The sequence below is a fragment of the Saimiri boliviensis genome, chromosome 5, assembly GCF_048565385.1.
Source record: "Saimiri boliviensis isolate mSaiBol1 chromosome 5, mSaiBol1.pri, whole genome shotgun sequence".
In the NCBI taxonomy this organism is placed as follows: Eukaryota; Metazoa; Chordata; class Mammalia; order Primates; family Cebidae; genus Saimiri; species Saimiri boliviensis.
In genome coordinates, this window is record NC_133453.1 from 62195489 (window position 1) to 62217221 (window position 21733).

A 21733-nucleotide genomic window follows, 5' to 3' on the forward strand; every position below is an offset into this window, starting at 1 on the left:
GTGCCCTGGGGTTATCCCTCCCAGAGTGCACACAAATATTGGTAGGGAGGAAGTTGAGGAGTTTTCTTGTGGCAAGATGAAGCTGGCTAACATAAAAGTATGCAGCAAAATAAAGAATCGACATAGAAACAATCAAAGATTGGCTAAACTATCATTACATAATATAGTAATAATTATACATTATTATTAAATGAATATTTGCTTCACTTTTCTGTATAAGAACTTTTCCTACTTTGAAGCCAGTAACCTGTTGCCTCGTCCCAAATATGGAAGCTTACTGTGGGAGATTGTTGGCATGCATCTAAAATTACATTGCAGAAGTTCTCCTGATTAAAAGGAAATCAGTTTCATTAAGTTCTGTAACACCTTCAAACATAAAAGGTTAATACACTCACTTCCTCATAAGCTTTTTAAATGATTGTGTTGATGAGGATCACTAAATACATAAGCAAGAAAGAATTGAGTCTCGTGATAAATTACACATAAGCTTGAATTAAAATATTTATATGTTTCAGGTGGCAGAACTTGTAACCAGCGAGTTCTTCGAACAAGGCGATCGAGAGAGATCAGAACTCAAACTTACTCCTTCAGTGAGTTCATCCTTTAATTATCATGTATTTACCCTTTTGAATGACATTTTCAAAAACAACTCCAAATTACAAGTTGGAAATGGGAAAGACTGAAAATGGGTTTAAGGAAGCACTCCTGAAAGTTTAAAACCTTAATTAAACTTAAATGCTAAACACTCTTATTCCCAGGTTTCTGATTAAGAGTGGTAAGCTACTTAACAAGCATTTACTGCGCACCCACAGTGGAAAAAGTAGGCACGAGGGAGGATGAGCAAAGTGGAATTTGAATAATTCAAAACCCAGTGCTGGCATTTCATGTATGCCTACTTTAGAATAGAAATCCTGTGCAGCAAAAATTAAAGGCAGGCTGTCCAGCTTTGAGAAGCTAGATTTTATTTTCCAACTTCCAACTTTTCAAAATCCCAAAAGCAAATCATTGCAAATCTCTGATTCTTTCCTTTGTCTGTAAAATGAAAAGGTTTCACCTGGGGAACTAGGTGCTGATGATTGAAACCTGATTTATATTGGACTCACCTGTTCAATTGTTGCTTAAGAATGCTTACGGTAGGATCAAGGTCAGGTGTCCCCAAACTACGGCCCGAGGGCTGCGTGCGGCCCCCTGAGGCCATTTATCCGGCCCCCCGCCGCACTTCAGGAAGGTGCACCTCTTTCATTGGTGGTCAGTGAGAGGAGCACAGTATGTGGCGGCCCTCCAATGGTCTGAGGGACAGTGAACTGGCCCTCTGTGTGAAAAGTTTGGGGACGCCTGATCAAGATGATGCTGTTTTAAAGCATAAGGATACAGAAGACGTAACTGCCTCAGTCACCACCTCAAGGCAGGCAGTGATTAGCTAAAAACATATAACCTACCAATGATTAGCTAAAAACATATAACCCGATGACTCTGAGAGTGGTGCAAAGCATTTTAAAACCTGGCGTAGCACGATAGATTCAATGACACTCAAGGAATGTATCAATTATCAAGAATGTCTGTTTGTAAGAACCCAAATTAACTGAGCTTGAACATTTGGAGGTATTTATAAGATCTCCAAGTTTTAAGACATCCTTCTTTGCTGACATTTAAAAACAAGGAAAAGCAAAAGAACTATCTCCTAGTTTGAATAGCTTCACCTGCTTGAAGTCAGAATGCACAGTCTTGCTAATTTTGACTATTCTTAATTGGTTGCTTATGTACAAAAGGTCAGGAGGCTATATAGGTTGACACACACACCAGTTATTTGAGTTTTCAAAGCAACACTGACTTAGTTTTCAAAACATCCGTTTTTTGGTGGTGTTACCAAATTTGGTTATAAAAATAAAAAATATTAGCTTGGGATACATACAGTTAATGTATAAAATCTAGTATGACCCAAATTCTCCCATATCTACTTTCAAATAAAAGCTTTCCCCCCTTTACAAACTGTTTCAGAGGCATACTCTGAAGGGTTTTCAATGCAGCAATACCACAGGTCATTTAATTAAATGAAAAAAAAAAAAATGAGTAAATTGCCAGCACCGGTGAGCTGGCGGGTGCAGTAGCGTAGCACTAAGGAGCCTTTATCTGTAGGCTCAGGTAAGGCATTTTCTGCAGACATAAATGAAATTAATTTTGTGGTAGAAACATAGCTCTAAATGCTCCTGACTTCTCACAAAGACTACAGATCACCACTGATGACCATCTCCTCAGGGAGGCCTGGCTGATGTGGCAGGGTTAGTCATCCGTTCTTTTCCAGAAATATCTGTAAATGCATGCACCCAAAGCTGACACCTGCTGTGCCCGTTATTCCTTGATATTTAGGAATAAATCTGTCCTGGAGCCAACCTCCTCAGGTATCATGGTCCCAGATGTCATGGGAGTCACTTCATGAAGATAAAGGCTATTCTGCTCACAGCCAGAGGGTCAGGACTGGAAGCAGTGAGTCAGTTAGGAAAGCCTGTCTGAGTGCCCCCATGTATTGGGCATGAAGCAAGGCACTGTGTATCCAGCAATGAGTAAGACACCATCTTCCCTGCCCTCAAGGACCTTGTCAACTGGTGGGAAATGTAGACATGAAATAAATAATTACTAATTCTCATTTTATAAGATGCAAAATGCTGTGAAGCACAGCACTGTGTGGGGCCTCACACTCATTTTTCTCTCATCAAGCATTGATTAAGAAGTGACTAGTCCAAAAATAAACCCCTTACAATTATGGTCACCTGATTTTCAACATGGGTGCCAAGATAACATCTTTTCAACAATGGCTCAGGGACAACTTTTATCCACAGGCAAAAGAATGAAGTTATTTCACAGCTGTTGGTCAGGAAATAAAAAAAAGAAAAGAATGAAATTGGTTCCCTACCTCTCAGCATACCCTGAAATAAACTCAAAATGGATCATACACCTAAATGGAAGGGCTAAAACTATGAAACTAGAAGAAAATACCAGCATAAATATTCTGGATTGGGGTTATCCATGGTATCTTAAATATGAAAATATAGATATAAAGCACAGGAGACAAAATATAAGATGCCTCAGAGATGTTGGTCCAGAGATGTTGAATTGAACTTCATTAAAATTAAATTGGACAGCCAGGAGAGGTAGCTGATGCCTGTAATTCCAGCACTTTGGGAGGCCAAGGTGAGCTGATCACTTGAGGTCAGGAGTTTGAGGCCAGCCTGGACAACATGGTGAAACCGCAACTCTACTAAAAATACAAAAATTAGCCAGGGGTGGTAGTGGGCACCTGTAATCCCTGCTACTTGGGAGACTGAGGCAGGAGAATCACTTGAACCCAGGAGGCAGAGGTTGCAGTGAGCCACACTGCACTACTGCACTCCAGCCTGGGCAATAGAGCAAGACTCTGTCTCAAAAAAAAAAAAAAATTAAATTGAACTTTATCAAAATTAAAAACTTTCATGGATCAAAGGACACTATCAAAAAAGTGAAGCGACAACCCATATTACAGGAAAATATTTGCAAATCATATATCTTTTATGGTTCAAGTATCTAGAATACCATATTCTATTGTAACTGAACAATAGAAAGACAGAGAACTCAATTTAAAACACAGGCAAAGGATCTCAACAGGTATGTCTCTGAAGAAAATATGTAAATGGACACAAACACATGAAAAGATGCTCAAAGTCATTAGTCATCAGGGAAATGCAAATTGAAACCACAATGAGATATCACTTCACAGCCACTAAGATGGCTATAGCAAAAAAGACAGACAATAACAAGTGTTGGGTGAGGCTGCGGAAAAACTGGAACCTCATACAACGTAAAATGGTGGAGCTGCTTTGAAAAACAGCTTGTCAATTCCTCAAAAAGCTAAACAGAGTTACCATATGACTTAGAAATTCTACCTCTAGGTATTTCCCCAAGAGAAATGAAAACATACATCCACACAAAACTTGTATGTGAATGTTCACAGCTATTATTCATAATATCCTGAAGCAAGTCAAATGTCAATCAACTGATGAACAAATAAATTAAACATCTATACAATGAAATATTATTTGGCAATAAAAATGAAGTACTGATCCATGCTACATGGATAAACCTTGAAAACATTATGCTAAGTGAAAGAAGCCAGTCACAAATGACCACATATCATAAGATTCAATTTATATGAAATGTGCAGAATAAGCAAATCCATAGATACAGAAAATAGATTAGTGGTTGCCTAAGGCTGGGAGTTTGGGAAAAAACAAGAGTGACTGCTAATGGTATGTGGCTTCTTTGAGGGTGATAATAATGTTCTATAATTGTAGTGATAGCTGCACAACTTTATAAATATGTTAAAAATCATTGCATTTAAAAAAAATTTACTTTCGAATATCCACTAGAAATGGAGTAAATAAATAAAAAAATTTAGATAGCAAAGAGAAAATAAGACATAATTTTTTTTTTTTTTTTTTTTTGAGATGGGAGTCTCCCAGGCTGGAGTGCAGTGGCACAATCTTGGCTTACTGTAACCTCTGCCTCCCAGGTTCGAGTTATTCTCCTGCCTTAGCCTCCCAGGTAGCTGAGATTACAGGTGCCAACCACCATGCCTGGCTAAACTCCTGACCTTTAGTGATCTTCCTGCCTTGGCCTCAAAAAGTGCTGGAACTACAGGTGTGAGCCACTGTGCCCAGTCCAGAATAATATTTTTAAAGGGATATTTTGTTTATTTATTTATTTTTGAGGCAGAGTCTCACTGTCACCCAGGCTAGAGTGCAATGATGCAATTGTGGCTCATTGCAGCCTTGACCTCTTGGATTTAAGCAAACCTTTCACCTCAGCCTCCTGAGTAGCTGGGACTACTGGTGTATGCCACCACAGATGGCTAATTCTTCTTCTTTTTTTTTTTTTTTTCTTGTAGAGACAGGGGCCTCACTCTGTTGTCCAGGCTGGTCTTGAGCTCTTGAGCTCAAGTGATACTCCTGCCTCAACCTCCCAAAGTGCTAGTATTACATGCATGAGCCACTGTACCCAGCTCTAAAACATTTTGGACCAAGACTCATATTGTTCACAAGAGCTATCCCTCTCTCCGGCATATTTTCACAATTTTCTCCAAATTCCAATCTTCTTTCCTGATTTTTCCCATCTCCCACTGCAAGACCATGATGAGAAGACCTGTGGGAATCAGTGACCGTCTCACCAATTTGGAGATATTTTCCTCATATTTGGCAGCTAGTGATTTCTGCCCCATCCACTCCCACTCTTGTTCATACATCTGAAGGATGCAGGATTTTTCAACATCTCTGGACCAAGGGATTGCTTGGCTCCACCCTCATGACCTATAAGGACACCAAAATGATGTGAATGCCACATTTTTTATAGAGGAAAGACAAAACTTACTATATGACATTAAGGGAGCAAGTTATAACTAGATAGCCCAGTCTTCTAGATAAGTAAGGGCACAAGGGAGCTTCTCAACCCTGGGCCTGACTCCTTGAGAACGAAGGGACAGTCTCACTGGCATAGAATTGGCAGTGTTTGTTCAGTGAATTAATTTTATCACTAAAATTCCAATTGATTGTTTCCCTTAAGTCTGCCCAACAGAAAAATGTCATTTATTTTTCTCAAAAATATACCTAAATTATCTTGAACGTTATAACATCATAAAGTTTAAGGGCTGAGAATGAAGAGATGAGTGCCACCTACCATCATCCATACAATGATAGGTAAATATTTTAAAAATTATTAAAGATAGAACCTTATTGAAAAACATATGTAATTTCCAAATCAACCCCTCACCATGAAAAGTTAATATAAATGGTTTCTATTTAAAATAAAATTGCTTTTAAGTATGTTTTCCAATCTGTCCCACTCTATCCCAACATCTCACTATAGAAATAAAAGCCTGCATTATTTTTGTGGCAGTAAAACATATTCCTTTCCCCTTGACTTGTACCCAATTCCCAGTGACCTGATGACTCGATTTAGTAGCAGTTACTTATATCTGAAGACAGATTTTTGCCCCAAGAAGTTGCACACTATAAAGTTCAAGTAAATTTGCTTACAAATCTCATAAAAAGAGGTAAAAACATTTTATTTCTCATCATAGATAAAGGAAAAGGAAGTACGTGTAAAGATTGATTGTGATTTGTGAAGGGTTCAGTTTGTAAAAAATGGATCATTGCAGCAAAGTGTTTAACAAAGCACCCTTTGTCAAATACTTTGGTGTAATAAAGCCAAGTTCTCTCCCCTCCAACCCCATTCTAGGCTATTTTTGATCGGAACCGGAAAGATGAACTGCCTCGGTTGCAACTGGAGTGGATTGATAGCATCTGCATGCCTTTGTATCAGGTACTTTGATTTGGGAGAGCCTACATGTCCTGACTGAATCAGAAAAGGAAAAGTGTGTACTTTTCAAAAGCACTCATTTTAGGAGGCCTTTCCAGGGTATGTACATTGCTGGGAGCTCTAGCTGCAATTTGTCTTTTCTTGGATTTCTGACTGTTCCCTGGCTGGGTAGGAGGCTGCAGACCTGTGTTCTTCGCCTTCTAGGACATAATCTCCATAGGCCTCCACTCCCTCATCTGTAAACCAGGGATAATAATATTTTATTTACTATCTCCCAAACTGTGTCCCAAAGAACATAAACATCCAGCCGTTATCTAAGAGCTCTCTGTTCAAAAAAAGCTCACAGGCCCAAGAAACATGTTTAAACTTGATCAACTCAATTTTGCAAACATATTTGATCATGGAAATCTTTTCTTTTCTTTCCTTTTCTTTTCTTTCTTTTTTTTTTTTTTTTTTACAAATTTTCTTTATTAATACCATGTGAGACATGAGGATTCCATGAAACGTGGTGTTCTGCTCTGACCCCATGGTCTGAGCCGGGGGTTTTGTGACATACCTCCCATCTTCAATATCTGCCTGTCTCTGAGATGCATGTGACAAATCCCAACCAGTGAATTTTGAGCAAGATAAGATGCCCTAATGATTCCTGCTCTGCTACCTGGTGTGTAGGCCTCTCCTTCTGAAAGGAGAAAAGTGTTGCTTTGAATGGTTCGCACTCCACTTTTTGAGTACGGATCAGGGCTGGCATTAGTTAACACTAACAGTTTAGTGTACATTGGCTTTTAATTCTACTTCTAAGCATTTGCTTTCATTTGTAAAAACCTGGCGAGTTCTTTACCCCCAACCTAGCTCAATCAGATTGAGCTGCTTTTCTAACTTCAAAGTGAGAAACATGCAGTGAAAGCAAAAGCTCTTTAGCTCCTCACCCTATGTAACCCCATTAAAAATGCAGTATTGTTTTTTAAGGACCTCAAAACCATCAAGTTCAAGCTCATCTACCACTTCATTTTCAGCACTTTTAGGAGCTGCTGGGCCCTGTCACAGAACCTTGAAAAAAAGCCAACAAACTTAGAATACTGTCTTGAGGGCGATATGTACTTTTTAATAACTATAACATTACCCATGAAATACATGATACCATAAAATCAGGCAAAGTTTTAAAATAATATATAATTGCTTATTTTAGTTATACATGGAACAAAATTTTCTTTTATTTAATGATGAAAGATTGGGCAAACAAAATAGAAAATAATGTATACTTTATTATAAGGGGATCCTCAACTGTCTTTTCTTCCTGTCTGCTCCTCCCATCCTCAATGTCTCTGAATAGGCGGGGTCGTATGGGCAAAGCCCAACAACTTTTGGGTCAGGTATGTCTTACTTTGCGAAACTGACCTTGACTATACACATTGAATTATTTTTTAATGTTATTCAGTTTTGTGTGCCCACTTAGGCAATAAATGGAATGAATAAATTATTTGTGCAATTACTACATTCTTTTTATTTTGGGTAAAGCTTAGGAGGATGAAGACATGTATTGGAGTGGGAAGCTGATTAAGTTTTGGTATTAGTTTGCAAAGCTATTTTGGAGTGAACTTAAAGTCTCCACACTCTTCCTATGTGATTGGTTAAAGGAAAGGCTGTAAAGGATTCTCATATGGTTTTCCATGTTAATTTAGTTGTTTTATTACCGATTCACAGTCCTTAGGGCTTATCTTATGCTTCCTATTAAATGCTTTGAAATCTTTAGGTTACATAGGAAGTTACTTGAATTTAAATTGAAAATAGCAGTTTCTAGAATTTAGGGAGTAATATCATCCCTTCACATTTTACATCATCCTGGTTTTTCACGTCTGTTTTACTTTACTACTTATCTTTGGGTTAGCTATCTCTGCTATTTTCAGCTGCAGGTAATTAATGTATAGAAAGATTAAGTGATGCTCCCACCAAATTAGAGTTGTGTCCCGCTCACCCATGACCTTTGTTTTGGTGTGTGACCTTTCTGCTGCCCTAATCCACCTCTGATGGAAATTTCTTGCACCGTTTTTAATCATTTAACTGGGGAGAGGCACTTCCTGCTAAAGGGAATATGGAAGGAGCTATTTACAGGAGTTCATATTCATACTTGCTGCTGTATCTTCTAATTTAACAGGGGGTGAAAAATCTTGCTCTTTTTGATTCCTTATCATCACTAAGTAAAAAAAGATCTCATTTCATTTGTAAGTTTGTTTAATAAGGCTTTGAAACCAACCATTTTAAGAGCCCTCAAACTAAAATGTTGTAGGGTGAGTTTAAGTATCCTCTCTGAGGGTCCTATTTTATTTCATCTCATGCAATGTTCTCCCTTCCCCCAACTATTTACCTGTAGAATCTCACACAAACTATTGGTGCTTGCAAACTGAAATTGGATCAGTCAGTGGGCAGGAATCACCATTAATGGAAAGACACAACATCTTGAGGAAGTGACAAGCAAGGAAGGTCACTGATGTGACACCATTCACTGAGACAACTCAGTAAAAGACCAGTTTGGGGTTTTGAACATAAAAATGCAATAGTAAGGAGCCCGAGAGGATCAAAGGCAAGTGGGAAGTGTGCAGGTGGCAGGAATCCCTGATGTGATTGGTCTGAAATACAGCGTAAGAATTTGGCTTCACTTTACCATGTTGGTCTAGGCATAGGATGCCAAGGATTACACATGAGACAAAGCATGTCCCCTCTAACAACCAAGGCCCCAACCCCAAGGTAGGACAAGGTTGGGTGGGCAAGAACCTCATGTAGAGCACAAGGCAAGCAAGCTCATAGAGAGAGCTGGGATCTTCCTGCAGGTGGAGGAGGTTTGAGGGAGTTGGAGTCTAGAGAGGGTGGGGGTTGACCCAGGGCACCCCACAGCTAGAGGCTCTTGGGTAAGGTAGAGGGGCAGAACAGCAAATTTGGCATCCAAGCTTTTCTACTTCATTGACTTTCACTGGGTAGTTCAGTTTTACTTCATGGTTTTAAAAGGGTTGTGCTTGTCAAATATCAAATAAATAAAGCACTTTTCTGTTTGTGCTCCTGTTTGCTGAGATTGGCTCATCTCCAAGCAAAGGGTGAAGATTATCACTATTCTCAGGTGCACTATTCTCAGGCTACTTATTTGTGTGCCTAGTTGGCAGCCCTCACCGGTATATTTTGAAAGCCCACTGCATTTAAAATCAGAACTCATCTCTGAGATAACTCTGAGTTCCACTCAATTTTTTACTACATTGGGGGAAAACAATGAGGAACTCCCCATCCTCCAGAATCTGTTCATTAGAAAGTTATCTAAGTAATCTTGAGATTAACAGAAAGTCACTGACAGAAGATTATATTAAAATACAGAAAAAATGATGGGCAGGCCCTCTTTACCATATGTATTGTCAATGAAAGAGGCTGACTGGTTCAATCTCAAGTGGAGAAAGACAGCATGTCATTGTGGCATTGATGTAGCTCTCCCAACATGCCAGGTGCACAGGACACACACACAGAACAGTCCCAGATCGATGGATAGTTATCTAATAAGGATGTAGGCCAGGCTTCCATCCAAGTTCTTTGGAACTTGCTCATCTTTTTCAAATCTTCAGACTTTTCCTTAAAGAGAGAGAGACAGAGAAGGAGAGAGAGAGAGAGAGAGAGAAAGAAAGAAAAGAAAGAAAGAAAGAAAGAAAGAAAGAAAATGATCGTTAACAGGATGAAGTTGTGATTTATGGGTGACAGCCTTTTAATCAGGAAGCCAAGAATGGGCAGGGAACCATCAAAACACATTCCCCGAGAGAAGACTCAAGCCCTGGTTAGTTAGCTGTGTCCTAGCAGGGTATCTCGAAGGAATACATTGACATCTGATTCCTGTGCTTTCTGCTGTCTTTGCACCCTGCTGGGGATCCATTAGTCCTGCTGCTCAACATCTTTGGAGAAAAAAAAAAGGAAGAAGGAAGAAAACAAAGACACAATCAAACTTTGAAGTCATTGCCACACAAGCCTTAGGGATAAATAGAAACTTTCATGTCACAGTATCATTCTGAGCTTTCCCCTGCAATAGCAAGCTAAGTTCTGGCTCCTTATTTTCATTCTCAACTCAACCAAATCTCAGTGTACCTAGAATTTCAGCGGTGCAGAGTCATTATAAATCTTTTGTTTGTTAAGGACTGAGGGATTTAATTTTCATTATGACTATAATCCAATTTTTAACTCATCCTAAACTAGCTTTTGATTTCGGAGTGGAATTTTTTCACAGATAATGCAAAAGGGCGTGACCTGGCCAGCATCTAGCCAGAATAATTTTCTCTTTCCATTAAGAGTAGGAAAATTTTGGTAGGAGTAGTGCCTTTTTTTTTTTTTTTTTTTTTTTTTTTGAGACGGAGTTTCGCTCATTGTTGCCCAGGCTGGAGTGCAATGGCACAATCTCAGCTCACCACCATCTCCAACTCCCAGGTTCAAGTGATTCTCCTATCTCAGCCTCCCGAGTAGTTGGGATAACAGGTGCCCACCACCACGCCTGGCTTTTTGTATTTTTAGTAAAGACGGAGTTTCACCATGTTGGCCAGGCTGGTCTTGAACTCCTGACCTCAAGTGATCTGCAGGCCTCAGCCTCCCAAAGTGCTGGGATTATAGGTGTGAGCCACCATGCCCAGCCTCTGCCTTCACTTTTAATGGTCATTTTGAAAAATACATTCCACATGATGCAATATTAATATGCTCTCTGGAAAAAAAGGGAGAAAAGTTTAAAATATAGTTAAAATAGTAGAGTGGGAGTTAGAAATTAATAAACTAGAAAAGAGGATGTAAGGTGCTACTCTGGGACACTCTCTGGATACTGATGAAAGTACTTTAAAAGCAATCCAGTGTTCCCTGAGAACAACTTCATCATATATTACCAAAAAAAAAAAAAAAAAAAAAAAAAAAACACCCAAATCAGTTTCCTCTAAGTGTTTCTCTATGACTTTCAGTATTCTTGTGGATGAAAGGAAGAGAGAGTTGGGTCTAGTTTCTTACTTGTCCTTACAAAGGGGGATATATATGGAATGGCATCATATATAATTCAAAAAATATAGGAGAAAGGAGGAGAGAGGAGGGGAAGGGAGGAATGTAGGGAGGGAGAGAGGGAGGGAAAAGGAAAGAAGGAGGGAAGGAGAAGAGAAGAGAGGAGAGGAGGGGAGGGGAAGGGAGGGGAGGGGAAGGGAGGGAAGGAAAGGCAAAGGGAGGGGAGAAGGAAAGATGAAAGCAAGGAAGGAAGGAAGCAGAACAACTTCCTATATTCCTTATAACTGATCTATCTGGCTCCACTTTTTCCCGGTGATGGGGAGTAGGGCGGTAGCAGTATTCAGGGACTACTATTTAAACTTGACTATTAAAGTATCTCAATGTCTTCTGGTTAAAGTAGGTCTTTGGAGGGAGTAAATTTTGAATTGCTCCCAATCAGAGCTCTTTCTCCTCCCCAGCTGACATCTAGGTACCGAAAGAACTTACCTATGGTTGTGATGATTTTGTCACCTTTGGGAGAAGGACCCCTGGTGCACATCCTGCCTGCTGAGTCTTTCTGGGTTCACTGAGAGGTGGCTGGTAGTGACTCTGGCTGTGATGCCGTGCCAGCCCCATGTGACTATGGTGTGGGTGTGATGAGCACATTGTGCTGGCTCTGGCCACTAGCTCTGACTGCTTAAGTCTGTGGTCCTTGTGGCAGCATCTTGTCAAGCCCCCTCCAGTACCCCCAGCAGCTTCCTGGCCAGTTCTAGCTGACTGGATCTCTTGACATTTGCTCAGACCCCCCATGGCATCCATGAACTCCCAACTACTTTCTCCTCACCCTGCTGTCCACACAACTTCCCAAGTCTTTTCTAATATGCTGCCTGGGTGGTGCCAACTTGCTTTAGGAAAATTCTATTATTTTCCTGAATTAGGCTCTGAAATTTGAAATATAAGCCCTCCCCTCACCTTTGGAGTTTGATCCCCCAAGGCATGTGAAGCCAGTACTACTCACTTCTGATGTCCCTTTCTCTCACCCCTCTTTCTGCCTCTCTCTCCCCTCTCTCTTTCTCCTCTCTTCTCTCTCCCTGCCCCTCTCCCTACTCCCCGTCTTCTCTAACATTTCCATTTACTTTGCTTTGCCTGATGAGAACTATCCTTATATGGTCTCCTCTGTGTTCTTCTTTCTAGAGCTTTGTAGTAAGACCTGAAGATCTAACTTAGACAGGCTTGGTTCTTAATAGGGAAAAGAGAGTTTTGAAATGTAGAAAGCCCCATCACCATGCAAAGCTACTTGTAGGGTTATTCTCTTTCAGAGCTGAATGATGGCAGCTTGTTTCTAGCTAGGAACCGCCATTTGCCTTAGGGAGGGAAGCCTACTGAGATAATGGGAGAAGAGCCCCAGGCATCACCATTTAAACAGAATGGAAAATGTACTGGCTTACTATTCTCAAAATATTGTCCTTGTTACTTAATAATGTACCCAAATCTGATTCCAGATAGTTAGTAAAGGCTGTTTATCTCAGAAAATATTCTATGTGTTATTAGTCAAATATGAATGGAAGAGAAACATTAATATTCAAAAGTATTGGTTGTATGTAATTTATAGGCCCCTCTCCTACAGTCTACCTTCCAAATTTTTTACAGAATGATCCTTTTTATAAAAATCTGATCACAACATCTTCCTGCTTTAAAGACCTCAAGTTACGATCACCATCTGTAAGATATCTTAGAGAGTCCTTGGTTTAGCATTCAGAAACCCCCTCATTCATTCTGAAGCCCACCCCTATTCCTTGGCCTCGTCTCCTGTCACTCTGCCCACTTCCTCACCAGACACCTTTTGCCCCAAGCACAGGACTCACTAGCCCTTTGGTCCATCTTCCCTGGCCTCTCCCCATGCCTCCTTGCTCTCTTATCTGCCTGGAAGACACCAACCCGAGCTGTCACTTCTGTAAAACCTCTACTTCCCCACAATATTCCACGACACTGTCTCCACCTCTTTATAACCAAACACTCTGTATGTGATTATCTTTCTGTCTCTTCCCCATTACACTGGTTTCCTGGAGCCACCATATTCCTGGGACCTAGCATAGTACTAGCACATTAGAGCTGTTCAGCCAATGTTTGTTGAGCAAAGGAATGAAGAAACAGAAGAGTGAATGATGGGATGCAGTATAAGCAGTGGAATGTATGAAGCATATAATGTCATGTAGTTATCACTACTGAAAAATGCATCTTTGGCAATTTCATCATGCAAACATCAGAGTGTACTTACACAGACCTATATGGTACAACCTACTACACACCTAGGCTATGTGGAATAGCCTATTGCTCCCAGACTACAAACCTGTACAGCATTTGACTGTACTGAATACTGTAAGCAATTGTATCACAATGGTAAATATTTGCCCATCTAAACATATTTAAACATAGCAAAGGTACAGCAGAAATATAGTATTATAATTTTATGGGGCCATGGTTGTGTATGTGGTCCATCATTGACTGAAATGCCATTATGAGGCACATGACTATATAAAATCTTTCATCAGCATGTACACTGTTATATTCCTGCCCATAAGCTGGAGTATATGGCCTATAATATATTTTTAGAAAGTGGCTTCATTCTCATCATAGTTGAATGCTACTGTAAAGGACCAGTTAGTAGCCATAAATTTTTCAGAGCTTTGACTTTTTCAGCTAAGAAATACATTAAATTTTCTTTTATCCAGCATTGCCAGAAAATATAGTCCTCTAATTATTTTAATATTCAAATTAAGAGATGGAGCTAGCATATATCATAGGTAGATTTCAATAAATTTATACTGTATATTGCATACATATGATTTCAAGAAGTTATGATACAATAAAATATACTAAATTTATCCTGATTAAAATTTAATTTTCTATGACTTGGAAAACTTTTAGGATCCTCTAGTGTCTAACAGCAATCAGGACAAACATGAACTAAGAATATGCTCCATTCTTAGCCAGGCATGGTGGTGTATACCTGTAGTGCCAGCTACTTGGGAGTCTGAGGTGGGAGGATTGCTTGAGCACAGGAGTTCGAGGCTGCAGTGAGCTATGATTGCACTACTGTACTCCAGCCTGGTGACAGAGCAAAATCCTATCTCTTTACAACAAAGAAAGAAAGAAAAAGAAAAAAAGAATGTGCTGGGTAGGAAAGAGTTCTGAGTAGTGGAGAGGGCTCATTAATTGAAGAGTAGTTAAGTTCCTGTTCCTTCCAGCATCATGCATGATAATTGGCAGGTGAAGGCATCTCATACCCTTCGCCATATCTCAAAGTTCCTCCAGAATACCTAATGTTTTTCACCTCCAAAAAGGAGTTTGACCTGATAAACAACCAGCTCTATGTATATTTTTTGGTAAATAAAATGGACTTTAATTTGTTTTATTTTATGCAACTTTGAAAAAAAAACCCTGTTATTTATATGTTACTATTAATCTATTCTTATTCATATGTATTTTATGAGCTCAAACACTGCCATGAATCCAAATTAAAATGCTGGAATCCAATAGAAAAAAATACAATATACCTACTAATAAGGTTTTTGAGAACAGATTTACACTAAGATCTTAATTCTTATCTTAAATTCTCCTTATCCAGCCAACCAACATACATAACTCTTTTTTAAAGCATTTCTCCTTTGGAATCATGAAGCTAATGTCTCTTAACCCCAAGTCCTTACAAGGCTTAGAATGTTCTCATCCCTTAAATAACTTTCTAGTTTTTTTAGAGAGCATATTTTAAAACCTTATTTACCTTTTCTTCACGACCCTCTCTTCTTCGGCTGTCTTCAGAAGAAGTAGGAAAGAAGAAGGAAGGGCAGGAGGAAAGGAGGGAGGAAGGAAAGGATAAATATATGTGAATGTTAAAAATTCTGCTGTTGAGGTATCAACAGGAAATGAGAACAGTAAAGAAAATATACATCACCTTAGAGAATATCTAAATTGTCATGAGCAGGCTGTTGGGAAAAATAAGAACCTTACATTCTCTTATTCCTGATACCCCTTCATACTACTGTCCACATGCAAACACGTTTTTACCAAGGTGCATGAGTGTATTCTGCTTTGGTCACTTAACATGAAGTTCTTATGTTTCCATGTTTCTATATAATTTTTACATTCCCCTTTTTTCTCCTTTCTTTATGAGACAGAGTCTCACTCTATTACCCAGGCTGGAGTGCAGTGGTACAGTCTCGGCTCACTGTAACCGCTGCCTTCTGGGCACAAGCAATCCTCCCACCTCAGCCTACTGAGTAGCTGGGACTACGGACGCACACCACCACACCTGTCTAATTTTTCGTGTTTTTGTAGAGACGAGGTTTCACCGTGTTGCCCAGGCTGATCTCCAACTCCTGAGCTCAAGTGATACGCCTGCCTTGGCCTCCCGAAGTGCTGGGATTACAGGTGTGAGCCACCGCGCCTGGCTTTCGTATTATCCTTTGAAATGGCAGCCTACTATTTCAATCAATTGACTTGTAATTTATTCAGTTATCCTGTGGGTTTTTTTTTTTTTTTCCTAATAGAGATAATTCTGAAATGAGCACCTTGGTACCTCATTTTATTGACTTATTTAATACTATTAAGTATGATTAGAAGTAACTTTATTAAGTTGCATTTCTTTTTTTTAAAAGAAATCTATACACTCTGAAGGAAAAGAGCATAAGCAGAGATAAGATATCCTCAAATATTGGAAGCTAAGAAGGAAGTAGTCTCCCAAAATGTCTGCACAAGGGGAGAGCAACGGGAAGCCAGCCGGTCTGCCTTTCAGAAGGAATGCCTGAGAGGCTCAGGGCCTAGAAACAGCCAAGAGTGGATATGTTTGTTTCCTAGGGCTGCTGTAACAAAGTACAGCAAACTGGACGGCTTTAAATCACAGAAATGTGTTTGCTCACAGTTCTAGAAGCTAGAATCCAGGTGTCAGCAGGGGTGGTTGCTTGTGAAGCCTCTCAGGGAGAATCTATTCCATGCCTCTCTCCTCGTTGCTGGTGGCTGCCAGCAGTTCTTGACATTCTCTGCCTCTGACTTCATGTATCATTCTCTTATGTCTGTGTTTTCACATGATTTTCTTATAAAGACACCAATCATTGAATTTAGGGCCTATCCTAATCCAATATGATTTCATCTTACCTTGATAACTAACGACTGCGAAGACCCTATTTCCAAACATGGCCACATTCACAGGTACCGGGGTTAGAACTTCAATATAGCTTTTGGGAGGACACAAGTCAATTCACAACAGCGAGGTGGAGGAATCAGCCTGGAAACAAGAGGAAAAGAAAGGTTGGAAGTTGGTGAATGGGATCTCAGGAATCTCCCACAACCCACACAGCCAGTTCAACAGCCTCTGTAACCACTGCCAAGTCTGGAGACTAGAGAGTTCTTCTCTCAGAGCACTCATGGAGAGAATTCGTGGCTGAAATCAAAAGTCTGTGGAATGATTTGCTGGACTCTCAGATGCCCTACCACTCTGCGCCTGGAATACCGACAGCCAGAAACCCCCAGAAGTGGTAAAGTGGGATTCTTCTCTAGGGAAACAGAACAGCTTCAGAGAAAAGATCCGTGTGGACTTGCACTTTAGATTCTCTCAATGAACCGATTCCCCGCAGGATGCCCTTAAAAGGGAGCCCGCCAGTTGACAGTCACACCTCTCCCACTTGCCTGCCCTGGTCTGCTTTATACTCTGCCTTGAATAGGTCTTTCGTCTCTCAATACATTGCATTTAAATATATGAAAACAGATAACGGCCACAGAATGTTTGAGCAAAGCCGCCAATATGAAAGAATAGAAGCAAACCAAAAAGCATGAAAGAAAAGGGAATTCAGAGCATACAGGAAAGGCAGGAAACAAAAGACAACTTCAAAAAAGTCTCTAATGCCATCAAAAAGCTAGTAAATATATTACAAAACAAGGGCAAAATGCCTAGGGTATTTTTTCTTCTCTATTATTTTCTAGTTGTGCCATCATGATTTTTCTCCTTCATTTGAATCCCCTATATTAGTAGGGTCTCCTGACTGCCTCGCTACCAGCTGCCTCCAAGCAGACCCCAGTCTCATGCATACAATCCCATCCTCCAGGCTCCATGTCACCACCAGAGCTATGCTCCCAAAGCACAGCTGATCATATGGCTCACCTGTTTAAAAGTCCTTCAGGCCCTCCCTCCCCACTACTACAGGAAAAAAAATCTCAGTTGGCACAATTAAACTTTCCATCCCACCTTGTCTCTCTCCTTCTTTTGTGCCCTCTACTTTTGCCATAAGTGGTCACCTGCCGTTTTCCTAATTGCTACCTCACTAATATTCCACACCCTGTGCCTGTGTTCACTCAGCCATCTGCAGGCCTACCTTCCCCTCCTCTTCCCATGCAACTCCTAGTCTTACTTAAGGACTCTGCTCAGATGACAGGTTCTTAGGAAACTTCTGTTTGCCCCCAAGAGGTAGATATTCTAGCCTCTGGGACCCTCTGTGGGTTCCTTTATTAGAACATCTTAATTATTTGCATTCACTGTCTCTGTTAGCCAGAATGCCCAGCACAGCTGAATCTACCAACTTCCTCCCCCATCCAAGTTGCAGCAGCAGTGTGTGAGTGGTTACCAGCTGCTGGGAGACCCCCCCCCCCCAGGGCTTCCTCAGCAACGTAGAGTGCAAGAGAGTGACAGGAACAGGAAAGATCGGGTTATCACATTGTTACTAGTAAGCGATTGCATTTCCTCAGCATCTTGTGCTTTCACGAAGCCCTGAAATAACCTATCACTCTTGAATTGCCTTGTTGTGAGTGTTAACATTCCTGCCTTTATTTCACGGATGAGAAACTAGAGAGGTTATACTTGCTGCTCACAATCGCCCCAGTGAATTAGAGGAGCTTCAGCATCTGAACCAACACCTCGTACAAAGAGAGGGATGAGCTACAGAATCATAAAATAACAAAAACGGATAAATTATTCTCCAAATCTTTGACTTAATATATCATTGAATTTAGGTTTTAGTGCTACAGGCAATCTGAACGGCTGAAAAATCTAAAGAAGAAAGGAGAAATAGAGAAACAGAGACATACAGAAAGGAGCCAGCAGGAGAGAGAGAAAAAAAAGCACCTAAGATAGCCTAAGAGGAAGCAGTAAGGGCTGAGTGTTTTTATAAGTGTCTTCTTTCAAACCTGCTCTATACACTCATAAACCAAGGGCTCACCATCCTCAGCTTTCTTTTTATGGTGATCACCACTGGCGTGTAGGTTTGAATGAAAGCAGCCTCACTGTACTACTTTTTAAAGGTTTTGGGCCTTACAAAGTGACTTTCTTCTTGGAGCAAATGGAATTGATGATAGACAATATCAACCTTTCCAAGAGTCTGAACCAAGGGAGGCGAAGTATTTGGAAAAGCTTTGGGAAGAGTAAGCCCTACTATAGTGAAAGCCCTCCAGCATGTGAGTCACTGTTATCATTAATATAATCTCTAAACTTCAGTATCTCTGCTGTGAATTTGGATAATAATAGCCCAGCTTCCTGTGATACACTGTATTACATCATATTTTAATAGATGATGCTTATATATTGTTTTCTATGCTTATATATTGTATCTCTGCTGTGAATTTGGATAATAATAGCCAATTTCTCCTTTCTTTGATCACAAAGATGTAGTGAGTCCATGACAACATATTTTGGGCACTTAACTGTGTGCTCAAGACTGACTTTTCAAGCATTATCTAATTTAATTCTCTTCACAATACCAAGTTAGATGCTATGAGAATCCTTTTTTTCAGATGTGAAAACTGAAGCTACAGAGCTCTGTAACTTACCTAAGAATATATAGTAAGTGACAGGGCATAGATTCTTTCTGTTTTCAAATCTGGGACTCCTAACCAGTATGACCTAGTGCTGTCTGAGATAATGTGTGTACAGGCGTCAGCACTATACAAACCTCAGATCATTTATTGGGTCACCTTTAACAGAAGAAAGATGCTATTTTTATACTAGAATAGTTGACTAGGCATGTACTTGCAGACCGTCTGAAGGTGGGGAAAGCAAAACCCTGAAAGGTCGCTATTGAGTGACATGACTTGATAGTGGCAGAGTTGGGTTTAGAATCCAAGACTTTGGACTTTCAGTTTAGGGTTTGTTCCAATATATCCTACTATCTATATATAAAATTTGAAATATATCACCTCAAAGTTTTCAAAACAATTCAAAGGAACAAAATTTTAAAAGGAAATCTACTTGAGTAGCAATGTCTGCTTGCTTTCAAACAAGCAAAAAGCAGACTGAACCAGAGAGTTTGTTTTGAAGGGCAGCATGGTGAACCAAGATGCCTCCAAGAACAGGGGAAATGGAATGAAAAGTCAGCAAACAAGGTAGAAAAGACAGTCCTTATAGGGCCTGAGAAACTGAACAGAAAATCTGAAGGAAGATAAATGGATAATTTAACAGCCATTCAGTTTATAAGAAAGACAAAGAACAAGCTACATTGCATCAGAAAAGGACTAGAAATGATGATGGATGGGACCCTTCAAATGAGTGGCGAGCACAACAGAATCACAGTTGCCTGCAGAATTCCCAGCTGAGGGCAAATTTGAGGAACTAAATAAGGATATGAAACTGATACAGATTGAAGAGTTTTTCAAAATCTATTTAATGGCCAAGCAGGAGACACTGATCGCTTTTCAGAGGAAATGTTGAGGAGCAATGAGGTAGTCAGCCTTTGTGATGTGGATGGAAGAGTGGGAGGAGGAGGGTGTTTATTTATACACAATGTTATTGCAACATACATTGAGGTATTCAAATTATTTTTGAATAATGGTGGTAAAGCACTAAATTATTTTGATCTTTGTGGAAATAAGCATTTTTCCTTTTGCCCCTGTATTTGTAAGTCTTTTTAAAAAAGTAATCAGATGACTTATTATTTAATACTTCTAACACATGACCAAAGATTGTTATTTCCTTTATCTGTTCATGATAGACTTTAAATATTTTATTGCCAAATAGTTTAGACATCCTCAGTGAACACAATTCAAAAAGTACAAAAGGCACAAAATTATCAGAGAAAAGAGATCCCCTCTCACACTCCTTTTTGCTAGTCTCTCAGTTCCTTTCACTGGGGCAACCAGTGTTAACCAATTCCTGCATAGGCTTCTAAAGATAGTTTATATAAATACATGAAATACAGTGTGTTTTTACACTGTATTACATCATGTTTTAATACATGATGCTTATATATTGTTTTCTATGTAAATATAGTGTATATGTATGTATCTGTATATACTATGGTCACAAATATGTATCTGCGTGTAAGTGCATATGTATATATGAACATATATGGGCACAGTATATATCCTGATCCATACCTTGCTTCTTTACACTTAATTCACTTTTTAGATTAATGTTATTAAAGAAGAGCCACAATAACATACCTTCTACCAGGTCTTCCAGTGGACAGATTGGCCCCTTTCTATGGACAAAGAGAAGGCCAGCTAATGATACAACATCCTCCTCAGGCATATGCCTAGTGGTATATGTAACATCTTCTCTCCTCTCCCCATGTTTTTATTCTCTCAAATTTGTCACTTTTTTTTTTTTTTTTTTTTGAGACAGGGTCTCACTCTGTCACCCAGGCTAGAGTACAGTGGTGCTGTCATAGCTCACTGTGACCTTGAACTTTTGGGTTCAAGAACTCCTCTTGCCTCAGCCTCCTGAGTAGCTAGGACTGCAGGTGCACACCACCACACCAAGCTAATTTTTAAATTTTTCTGTAGAGATGGGGTCTCACTGTGTTGCCCAGGCTGGTCTTGAACTCCTGGTCTCAAGCAGTCCTTCCATCTCGGCATCCCAAAGATCAGGCATGAGCTACTGAGGCTGGCCCACTTTCTTTATTAGGCTGTAAAATTAAGAAAAAGAAGTTTCCCTTGCCGTAGGGAGAGAGACCACCAAAATAATAAAGAATTTTTATCCTCCAAGAATCTTTACCTAAAGACAAAGCCTTTCTCCTGGATGCTGTAGGTCTGGTCCTCTGTAGATCTGGGACATTTGGATGCATGGTCTTGATGACTCCTCCCTGTCTCAGATCTGAGCACTGTCTGGTGTTAGGCAGGAGGCCACCTTTAAATTCTCACAAGAAATGCTTAGTAGTCATCATATTTGCATGGTGCTCCCTAAGCAGTTCATTAGGGTATATAATTAGTCTTTAAACTCTTTTGGGACTCTCAAATATAAGCAAAAAAATTAGAACCAATGCTAATAGGGTATTCTAGAATCTGTTCTTTGAGGTCCTATAGTGACTTACACAGAGCACCATTAGCACCAAGGACAGATATTTGCAATTCTCTATTTGTAAACCCATTCTCACATAGACATCCTATCTATTATTTTAGGAAATCCTAGAACTCGAGACACATAGGAAATATA

The 21733-nt window shown here is 39.8% G+C and overlaps 1 protein-coding gene across 1 annotated transcript in view; it reads left to right on the forward strand.

Annotated features, from left to right (window-relative positions):
• Positions 1–21733, forward strand: part of PDE11A (phosphodiesterase 11A) — a 392053-nt gene that overhangs the window by 348208 nt on the left and 22112 nt on the right. The window contains exons 18-19 of the mRNA XM_039469872.2: positions 516–590; positions 6265–6348. Coding sequence (XP_039325806.1) covers positions 516–590; positions 6265–6348 — 159 coding nt within the window. The remainder of the gene's footprint in view (positions 1–515; positions 591–6264; positions 6349–21733) is intronic.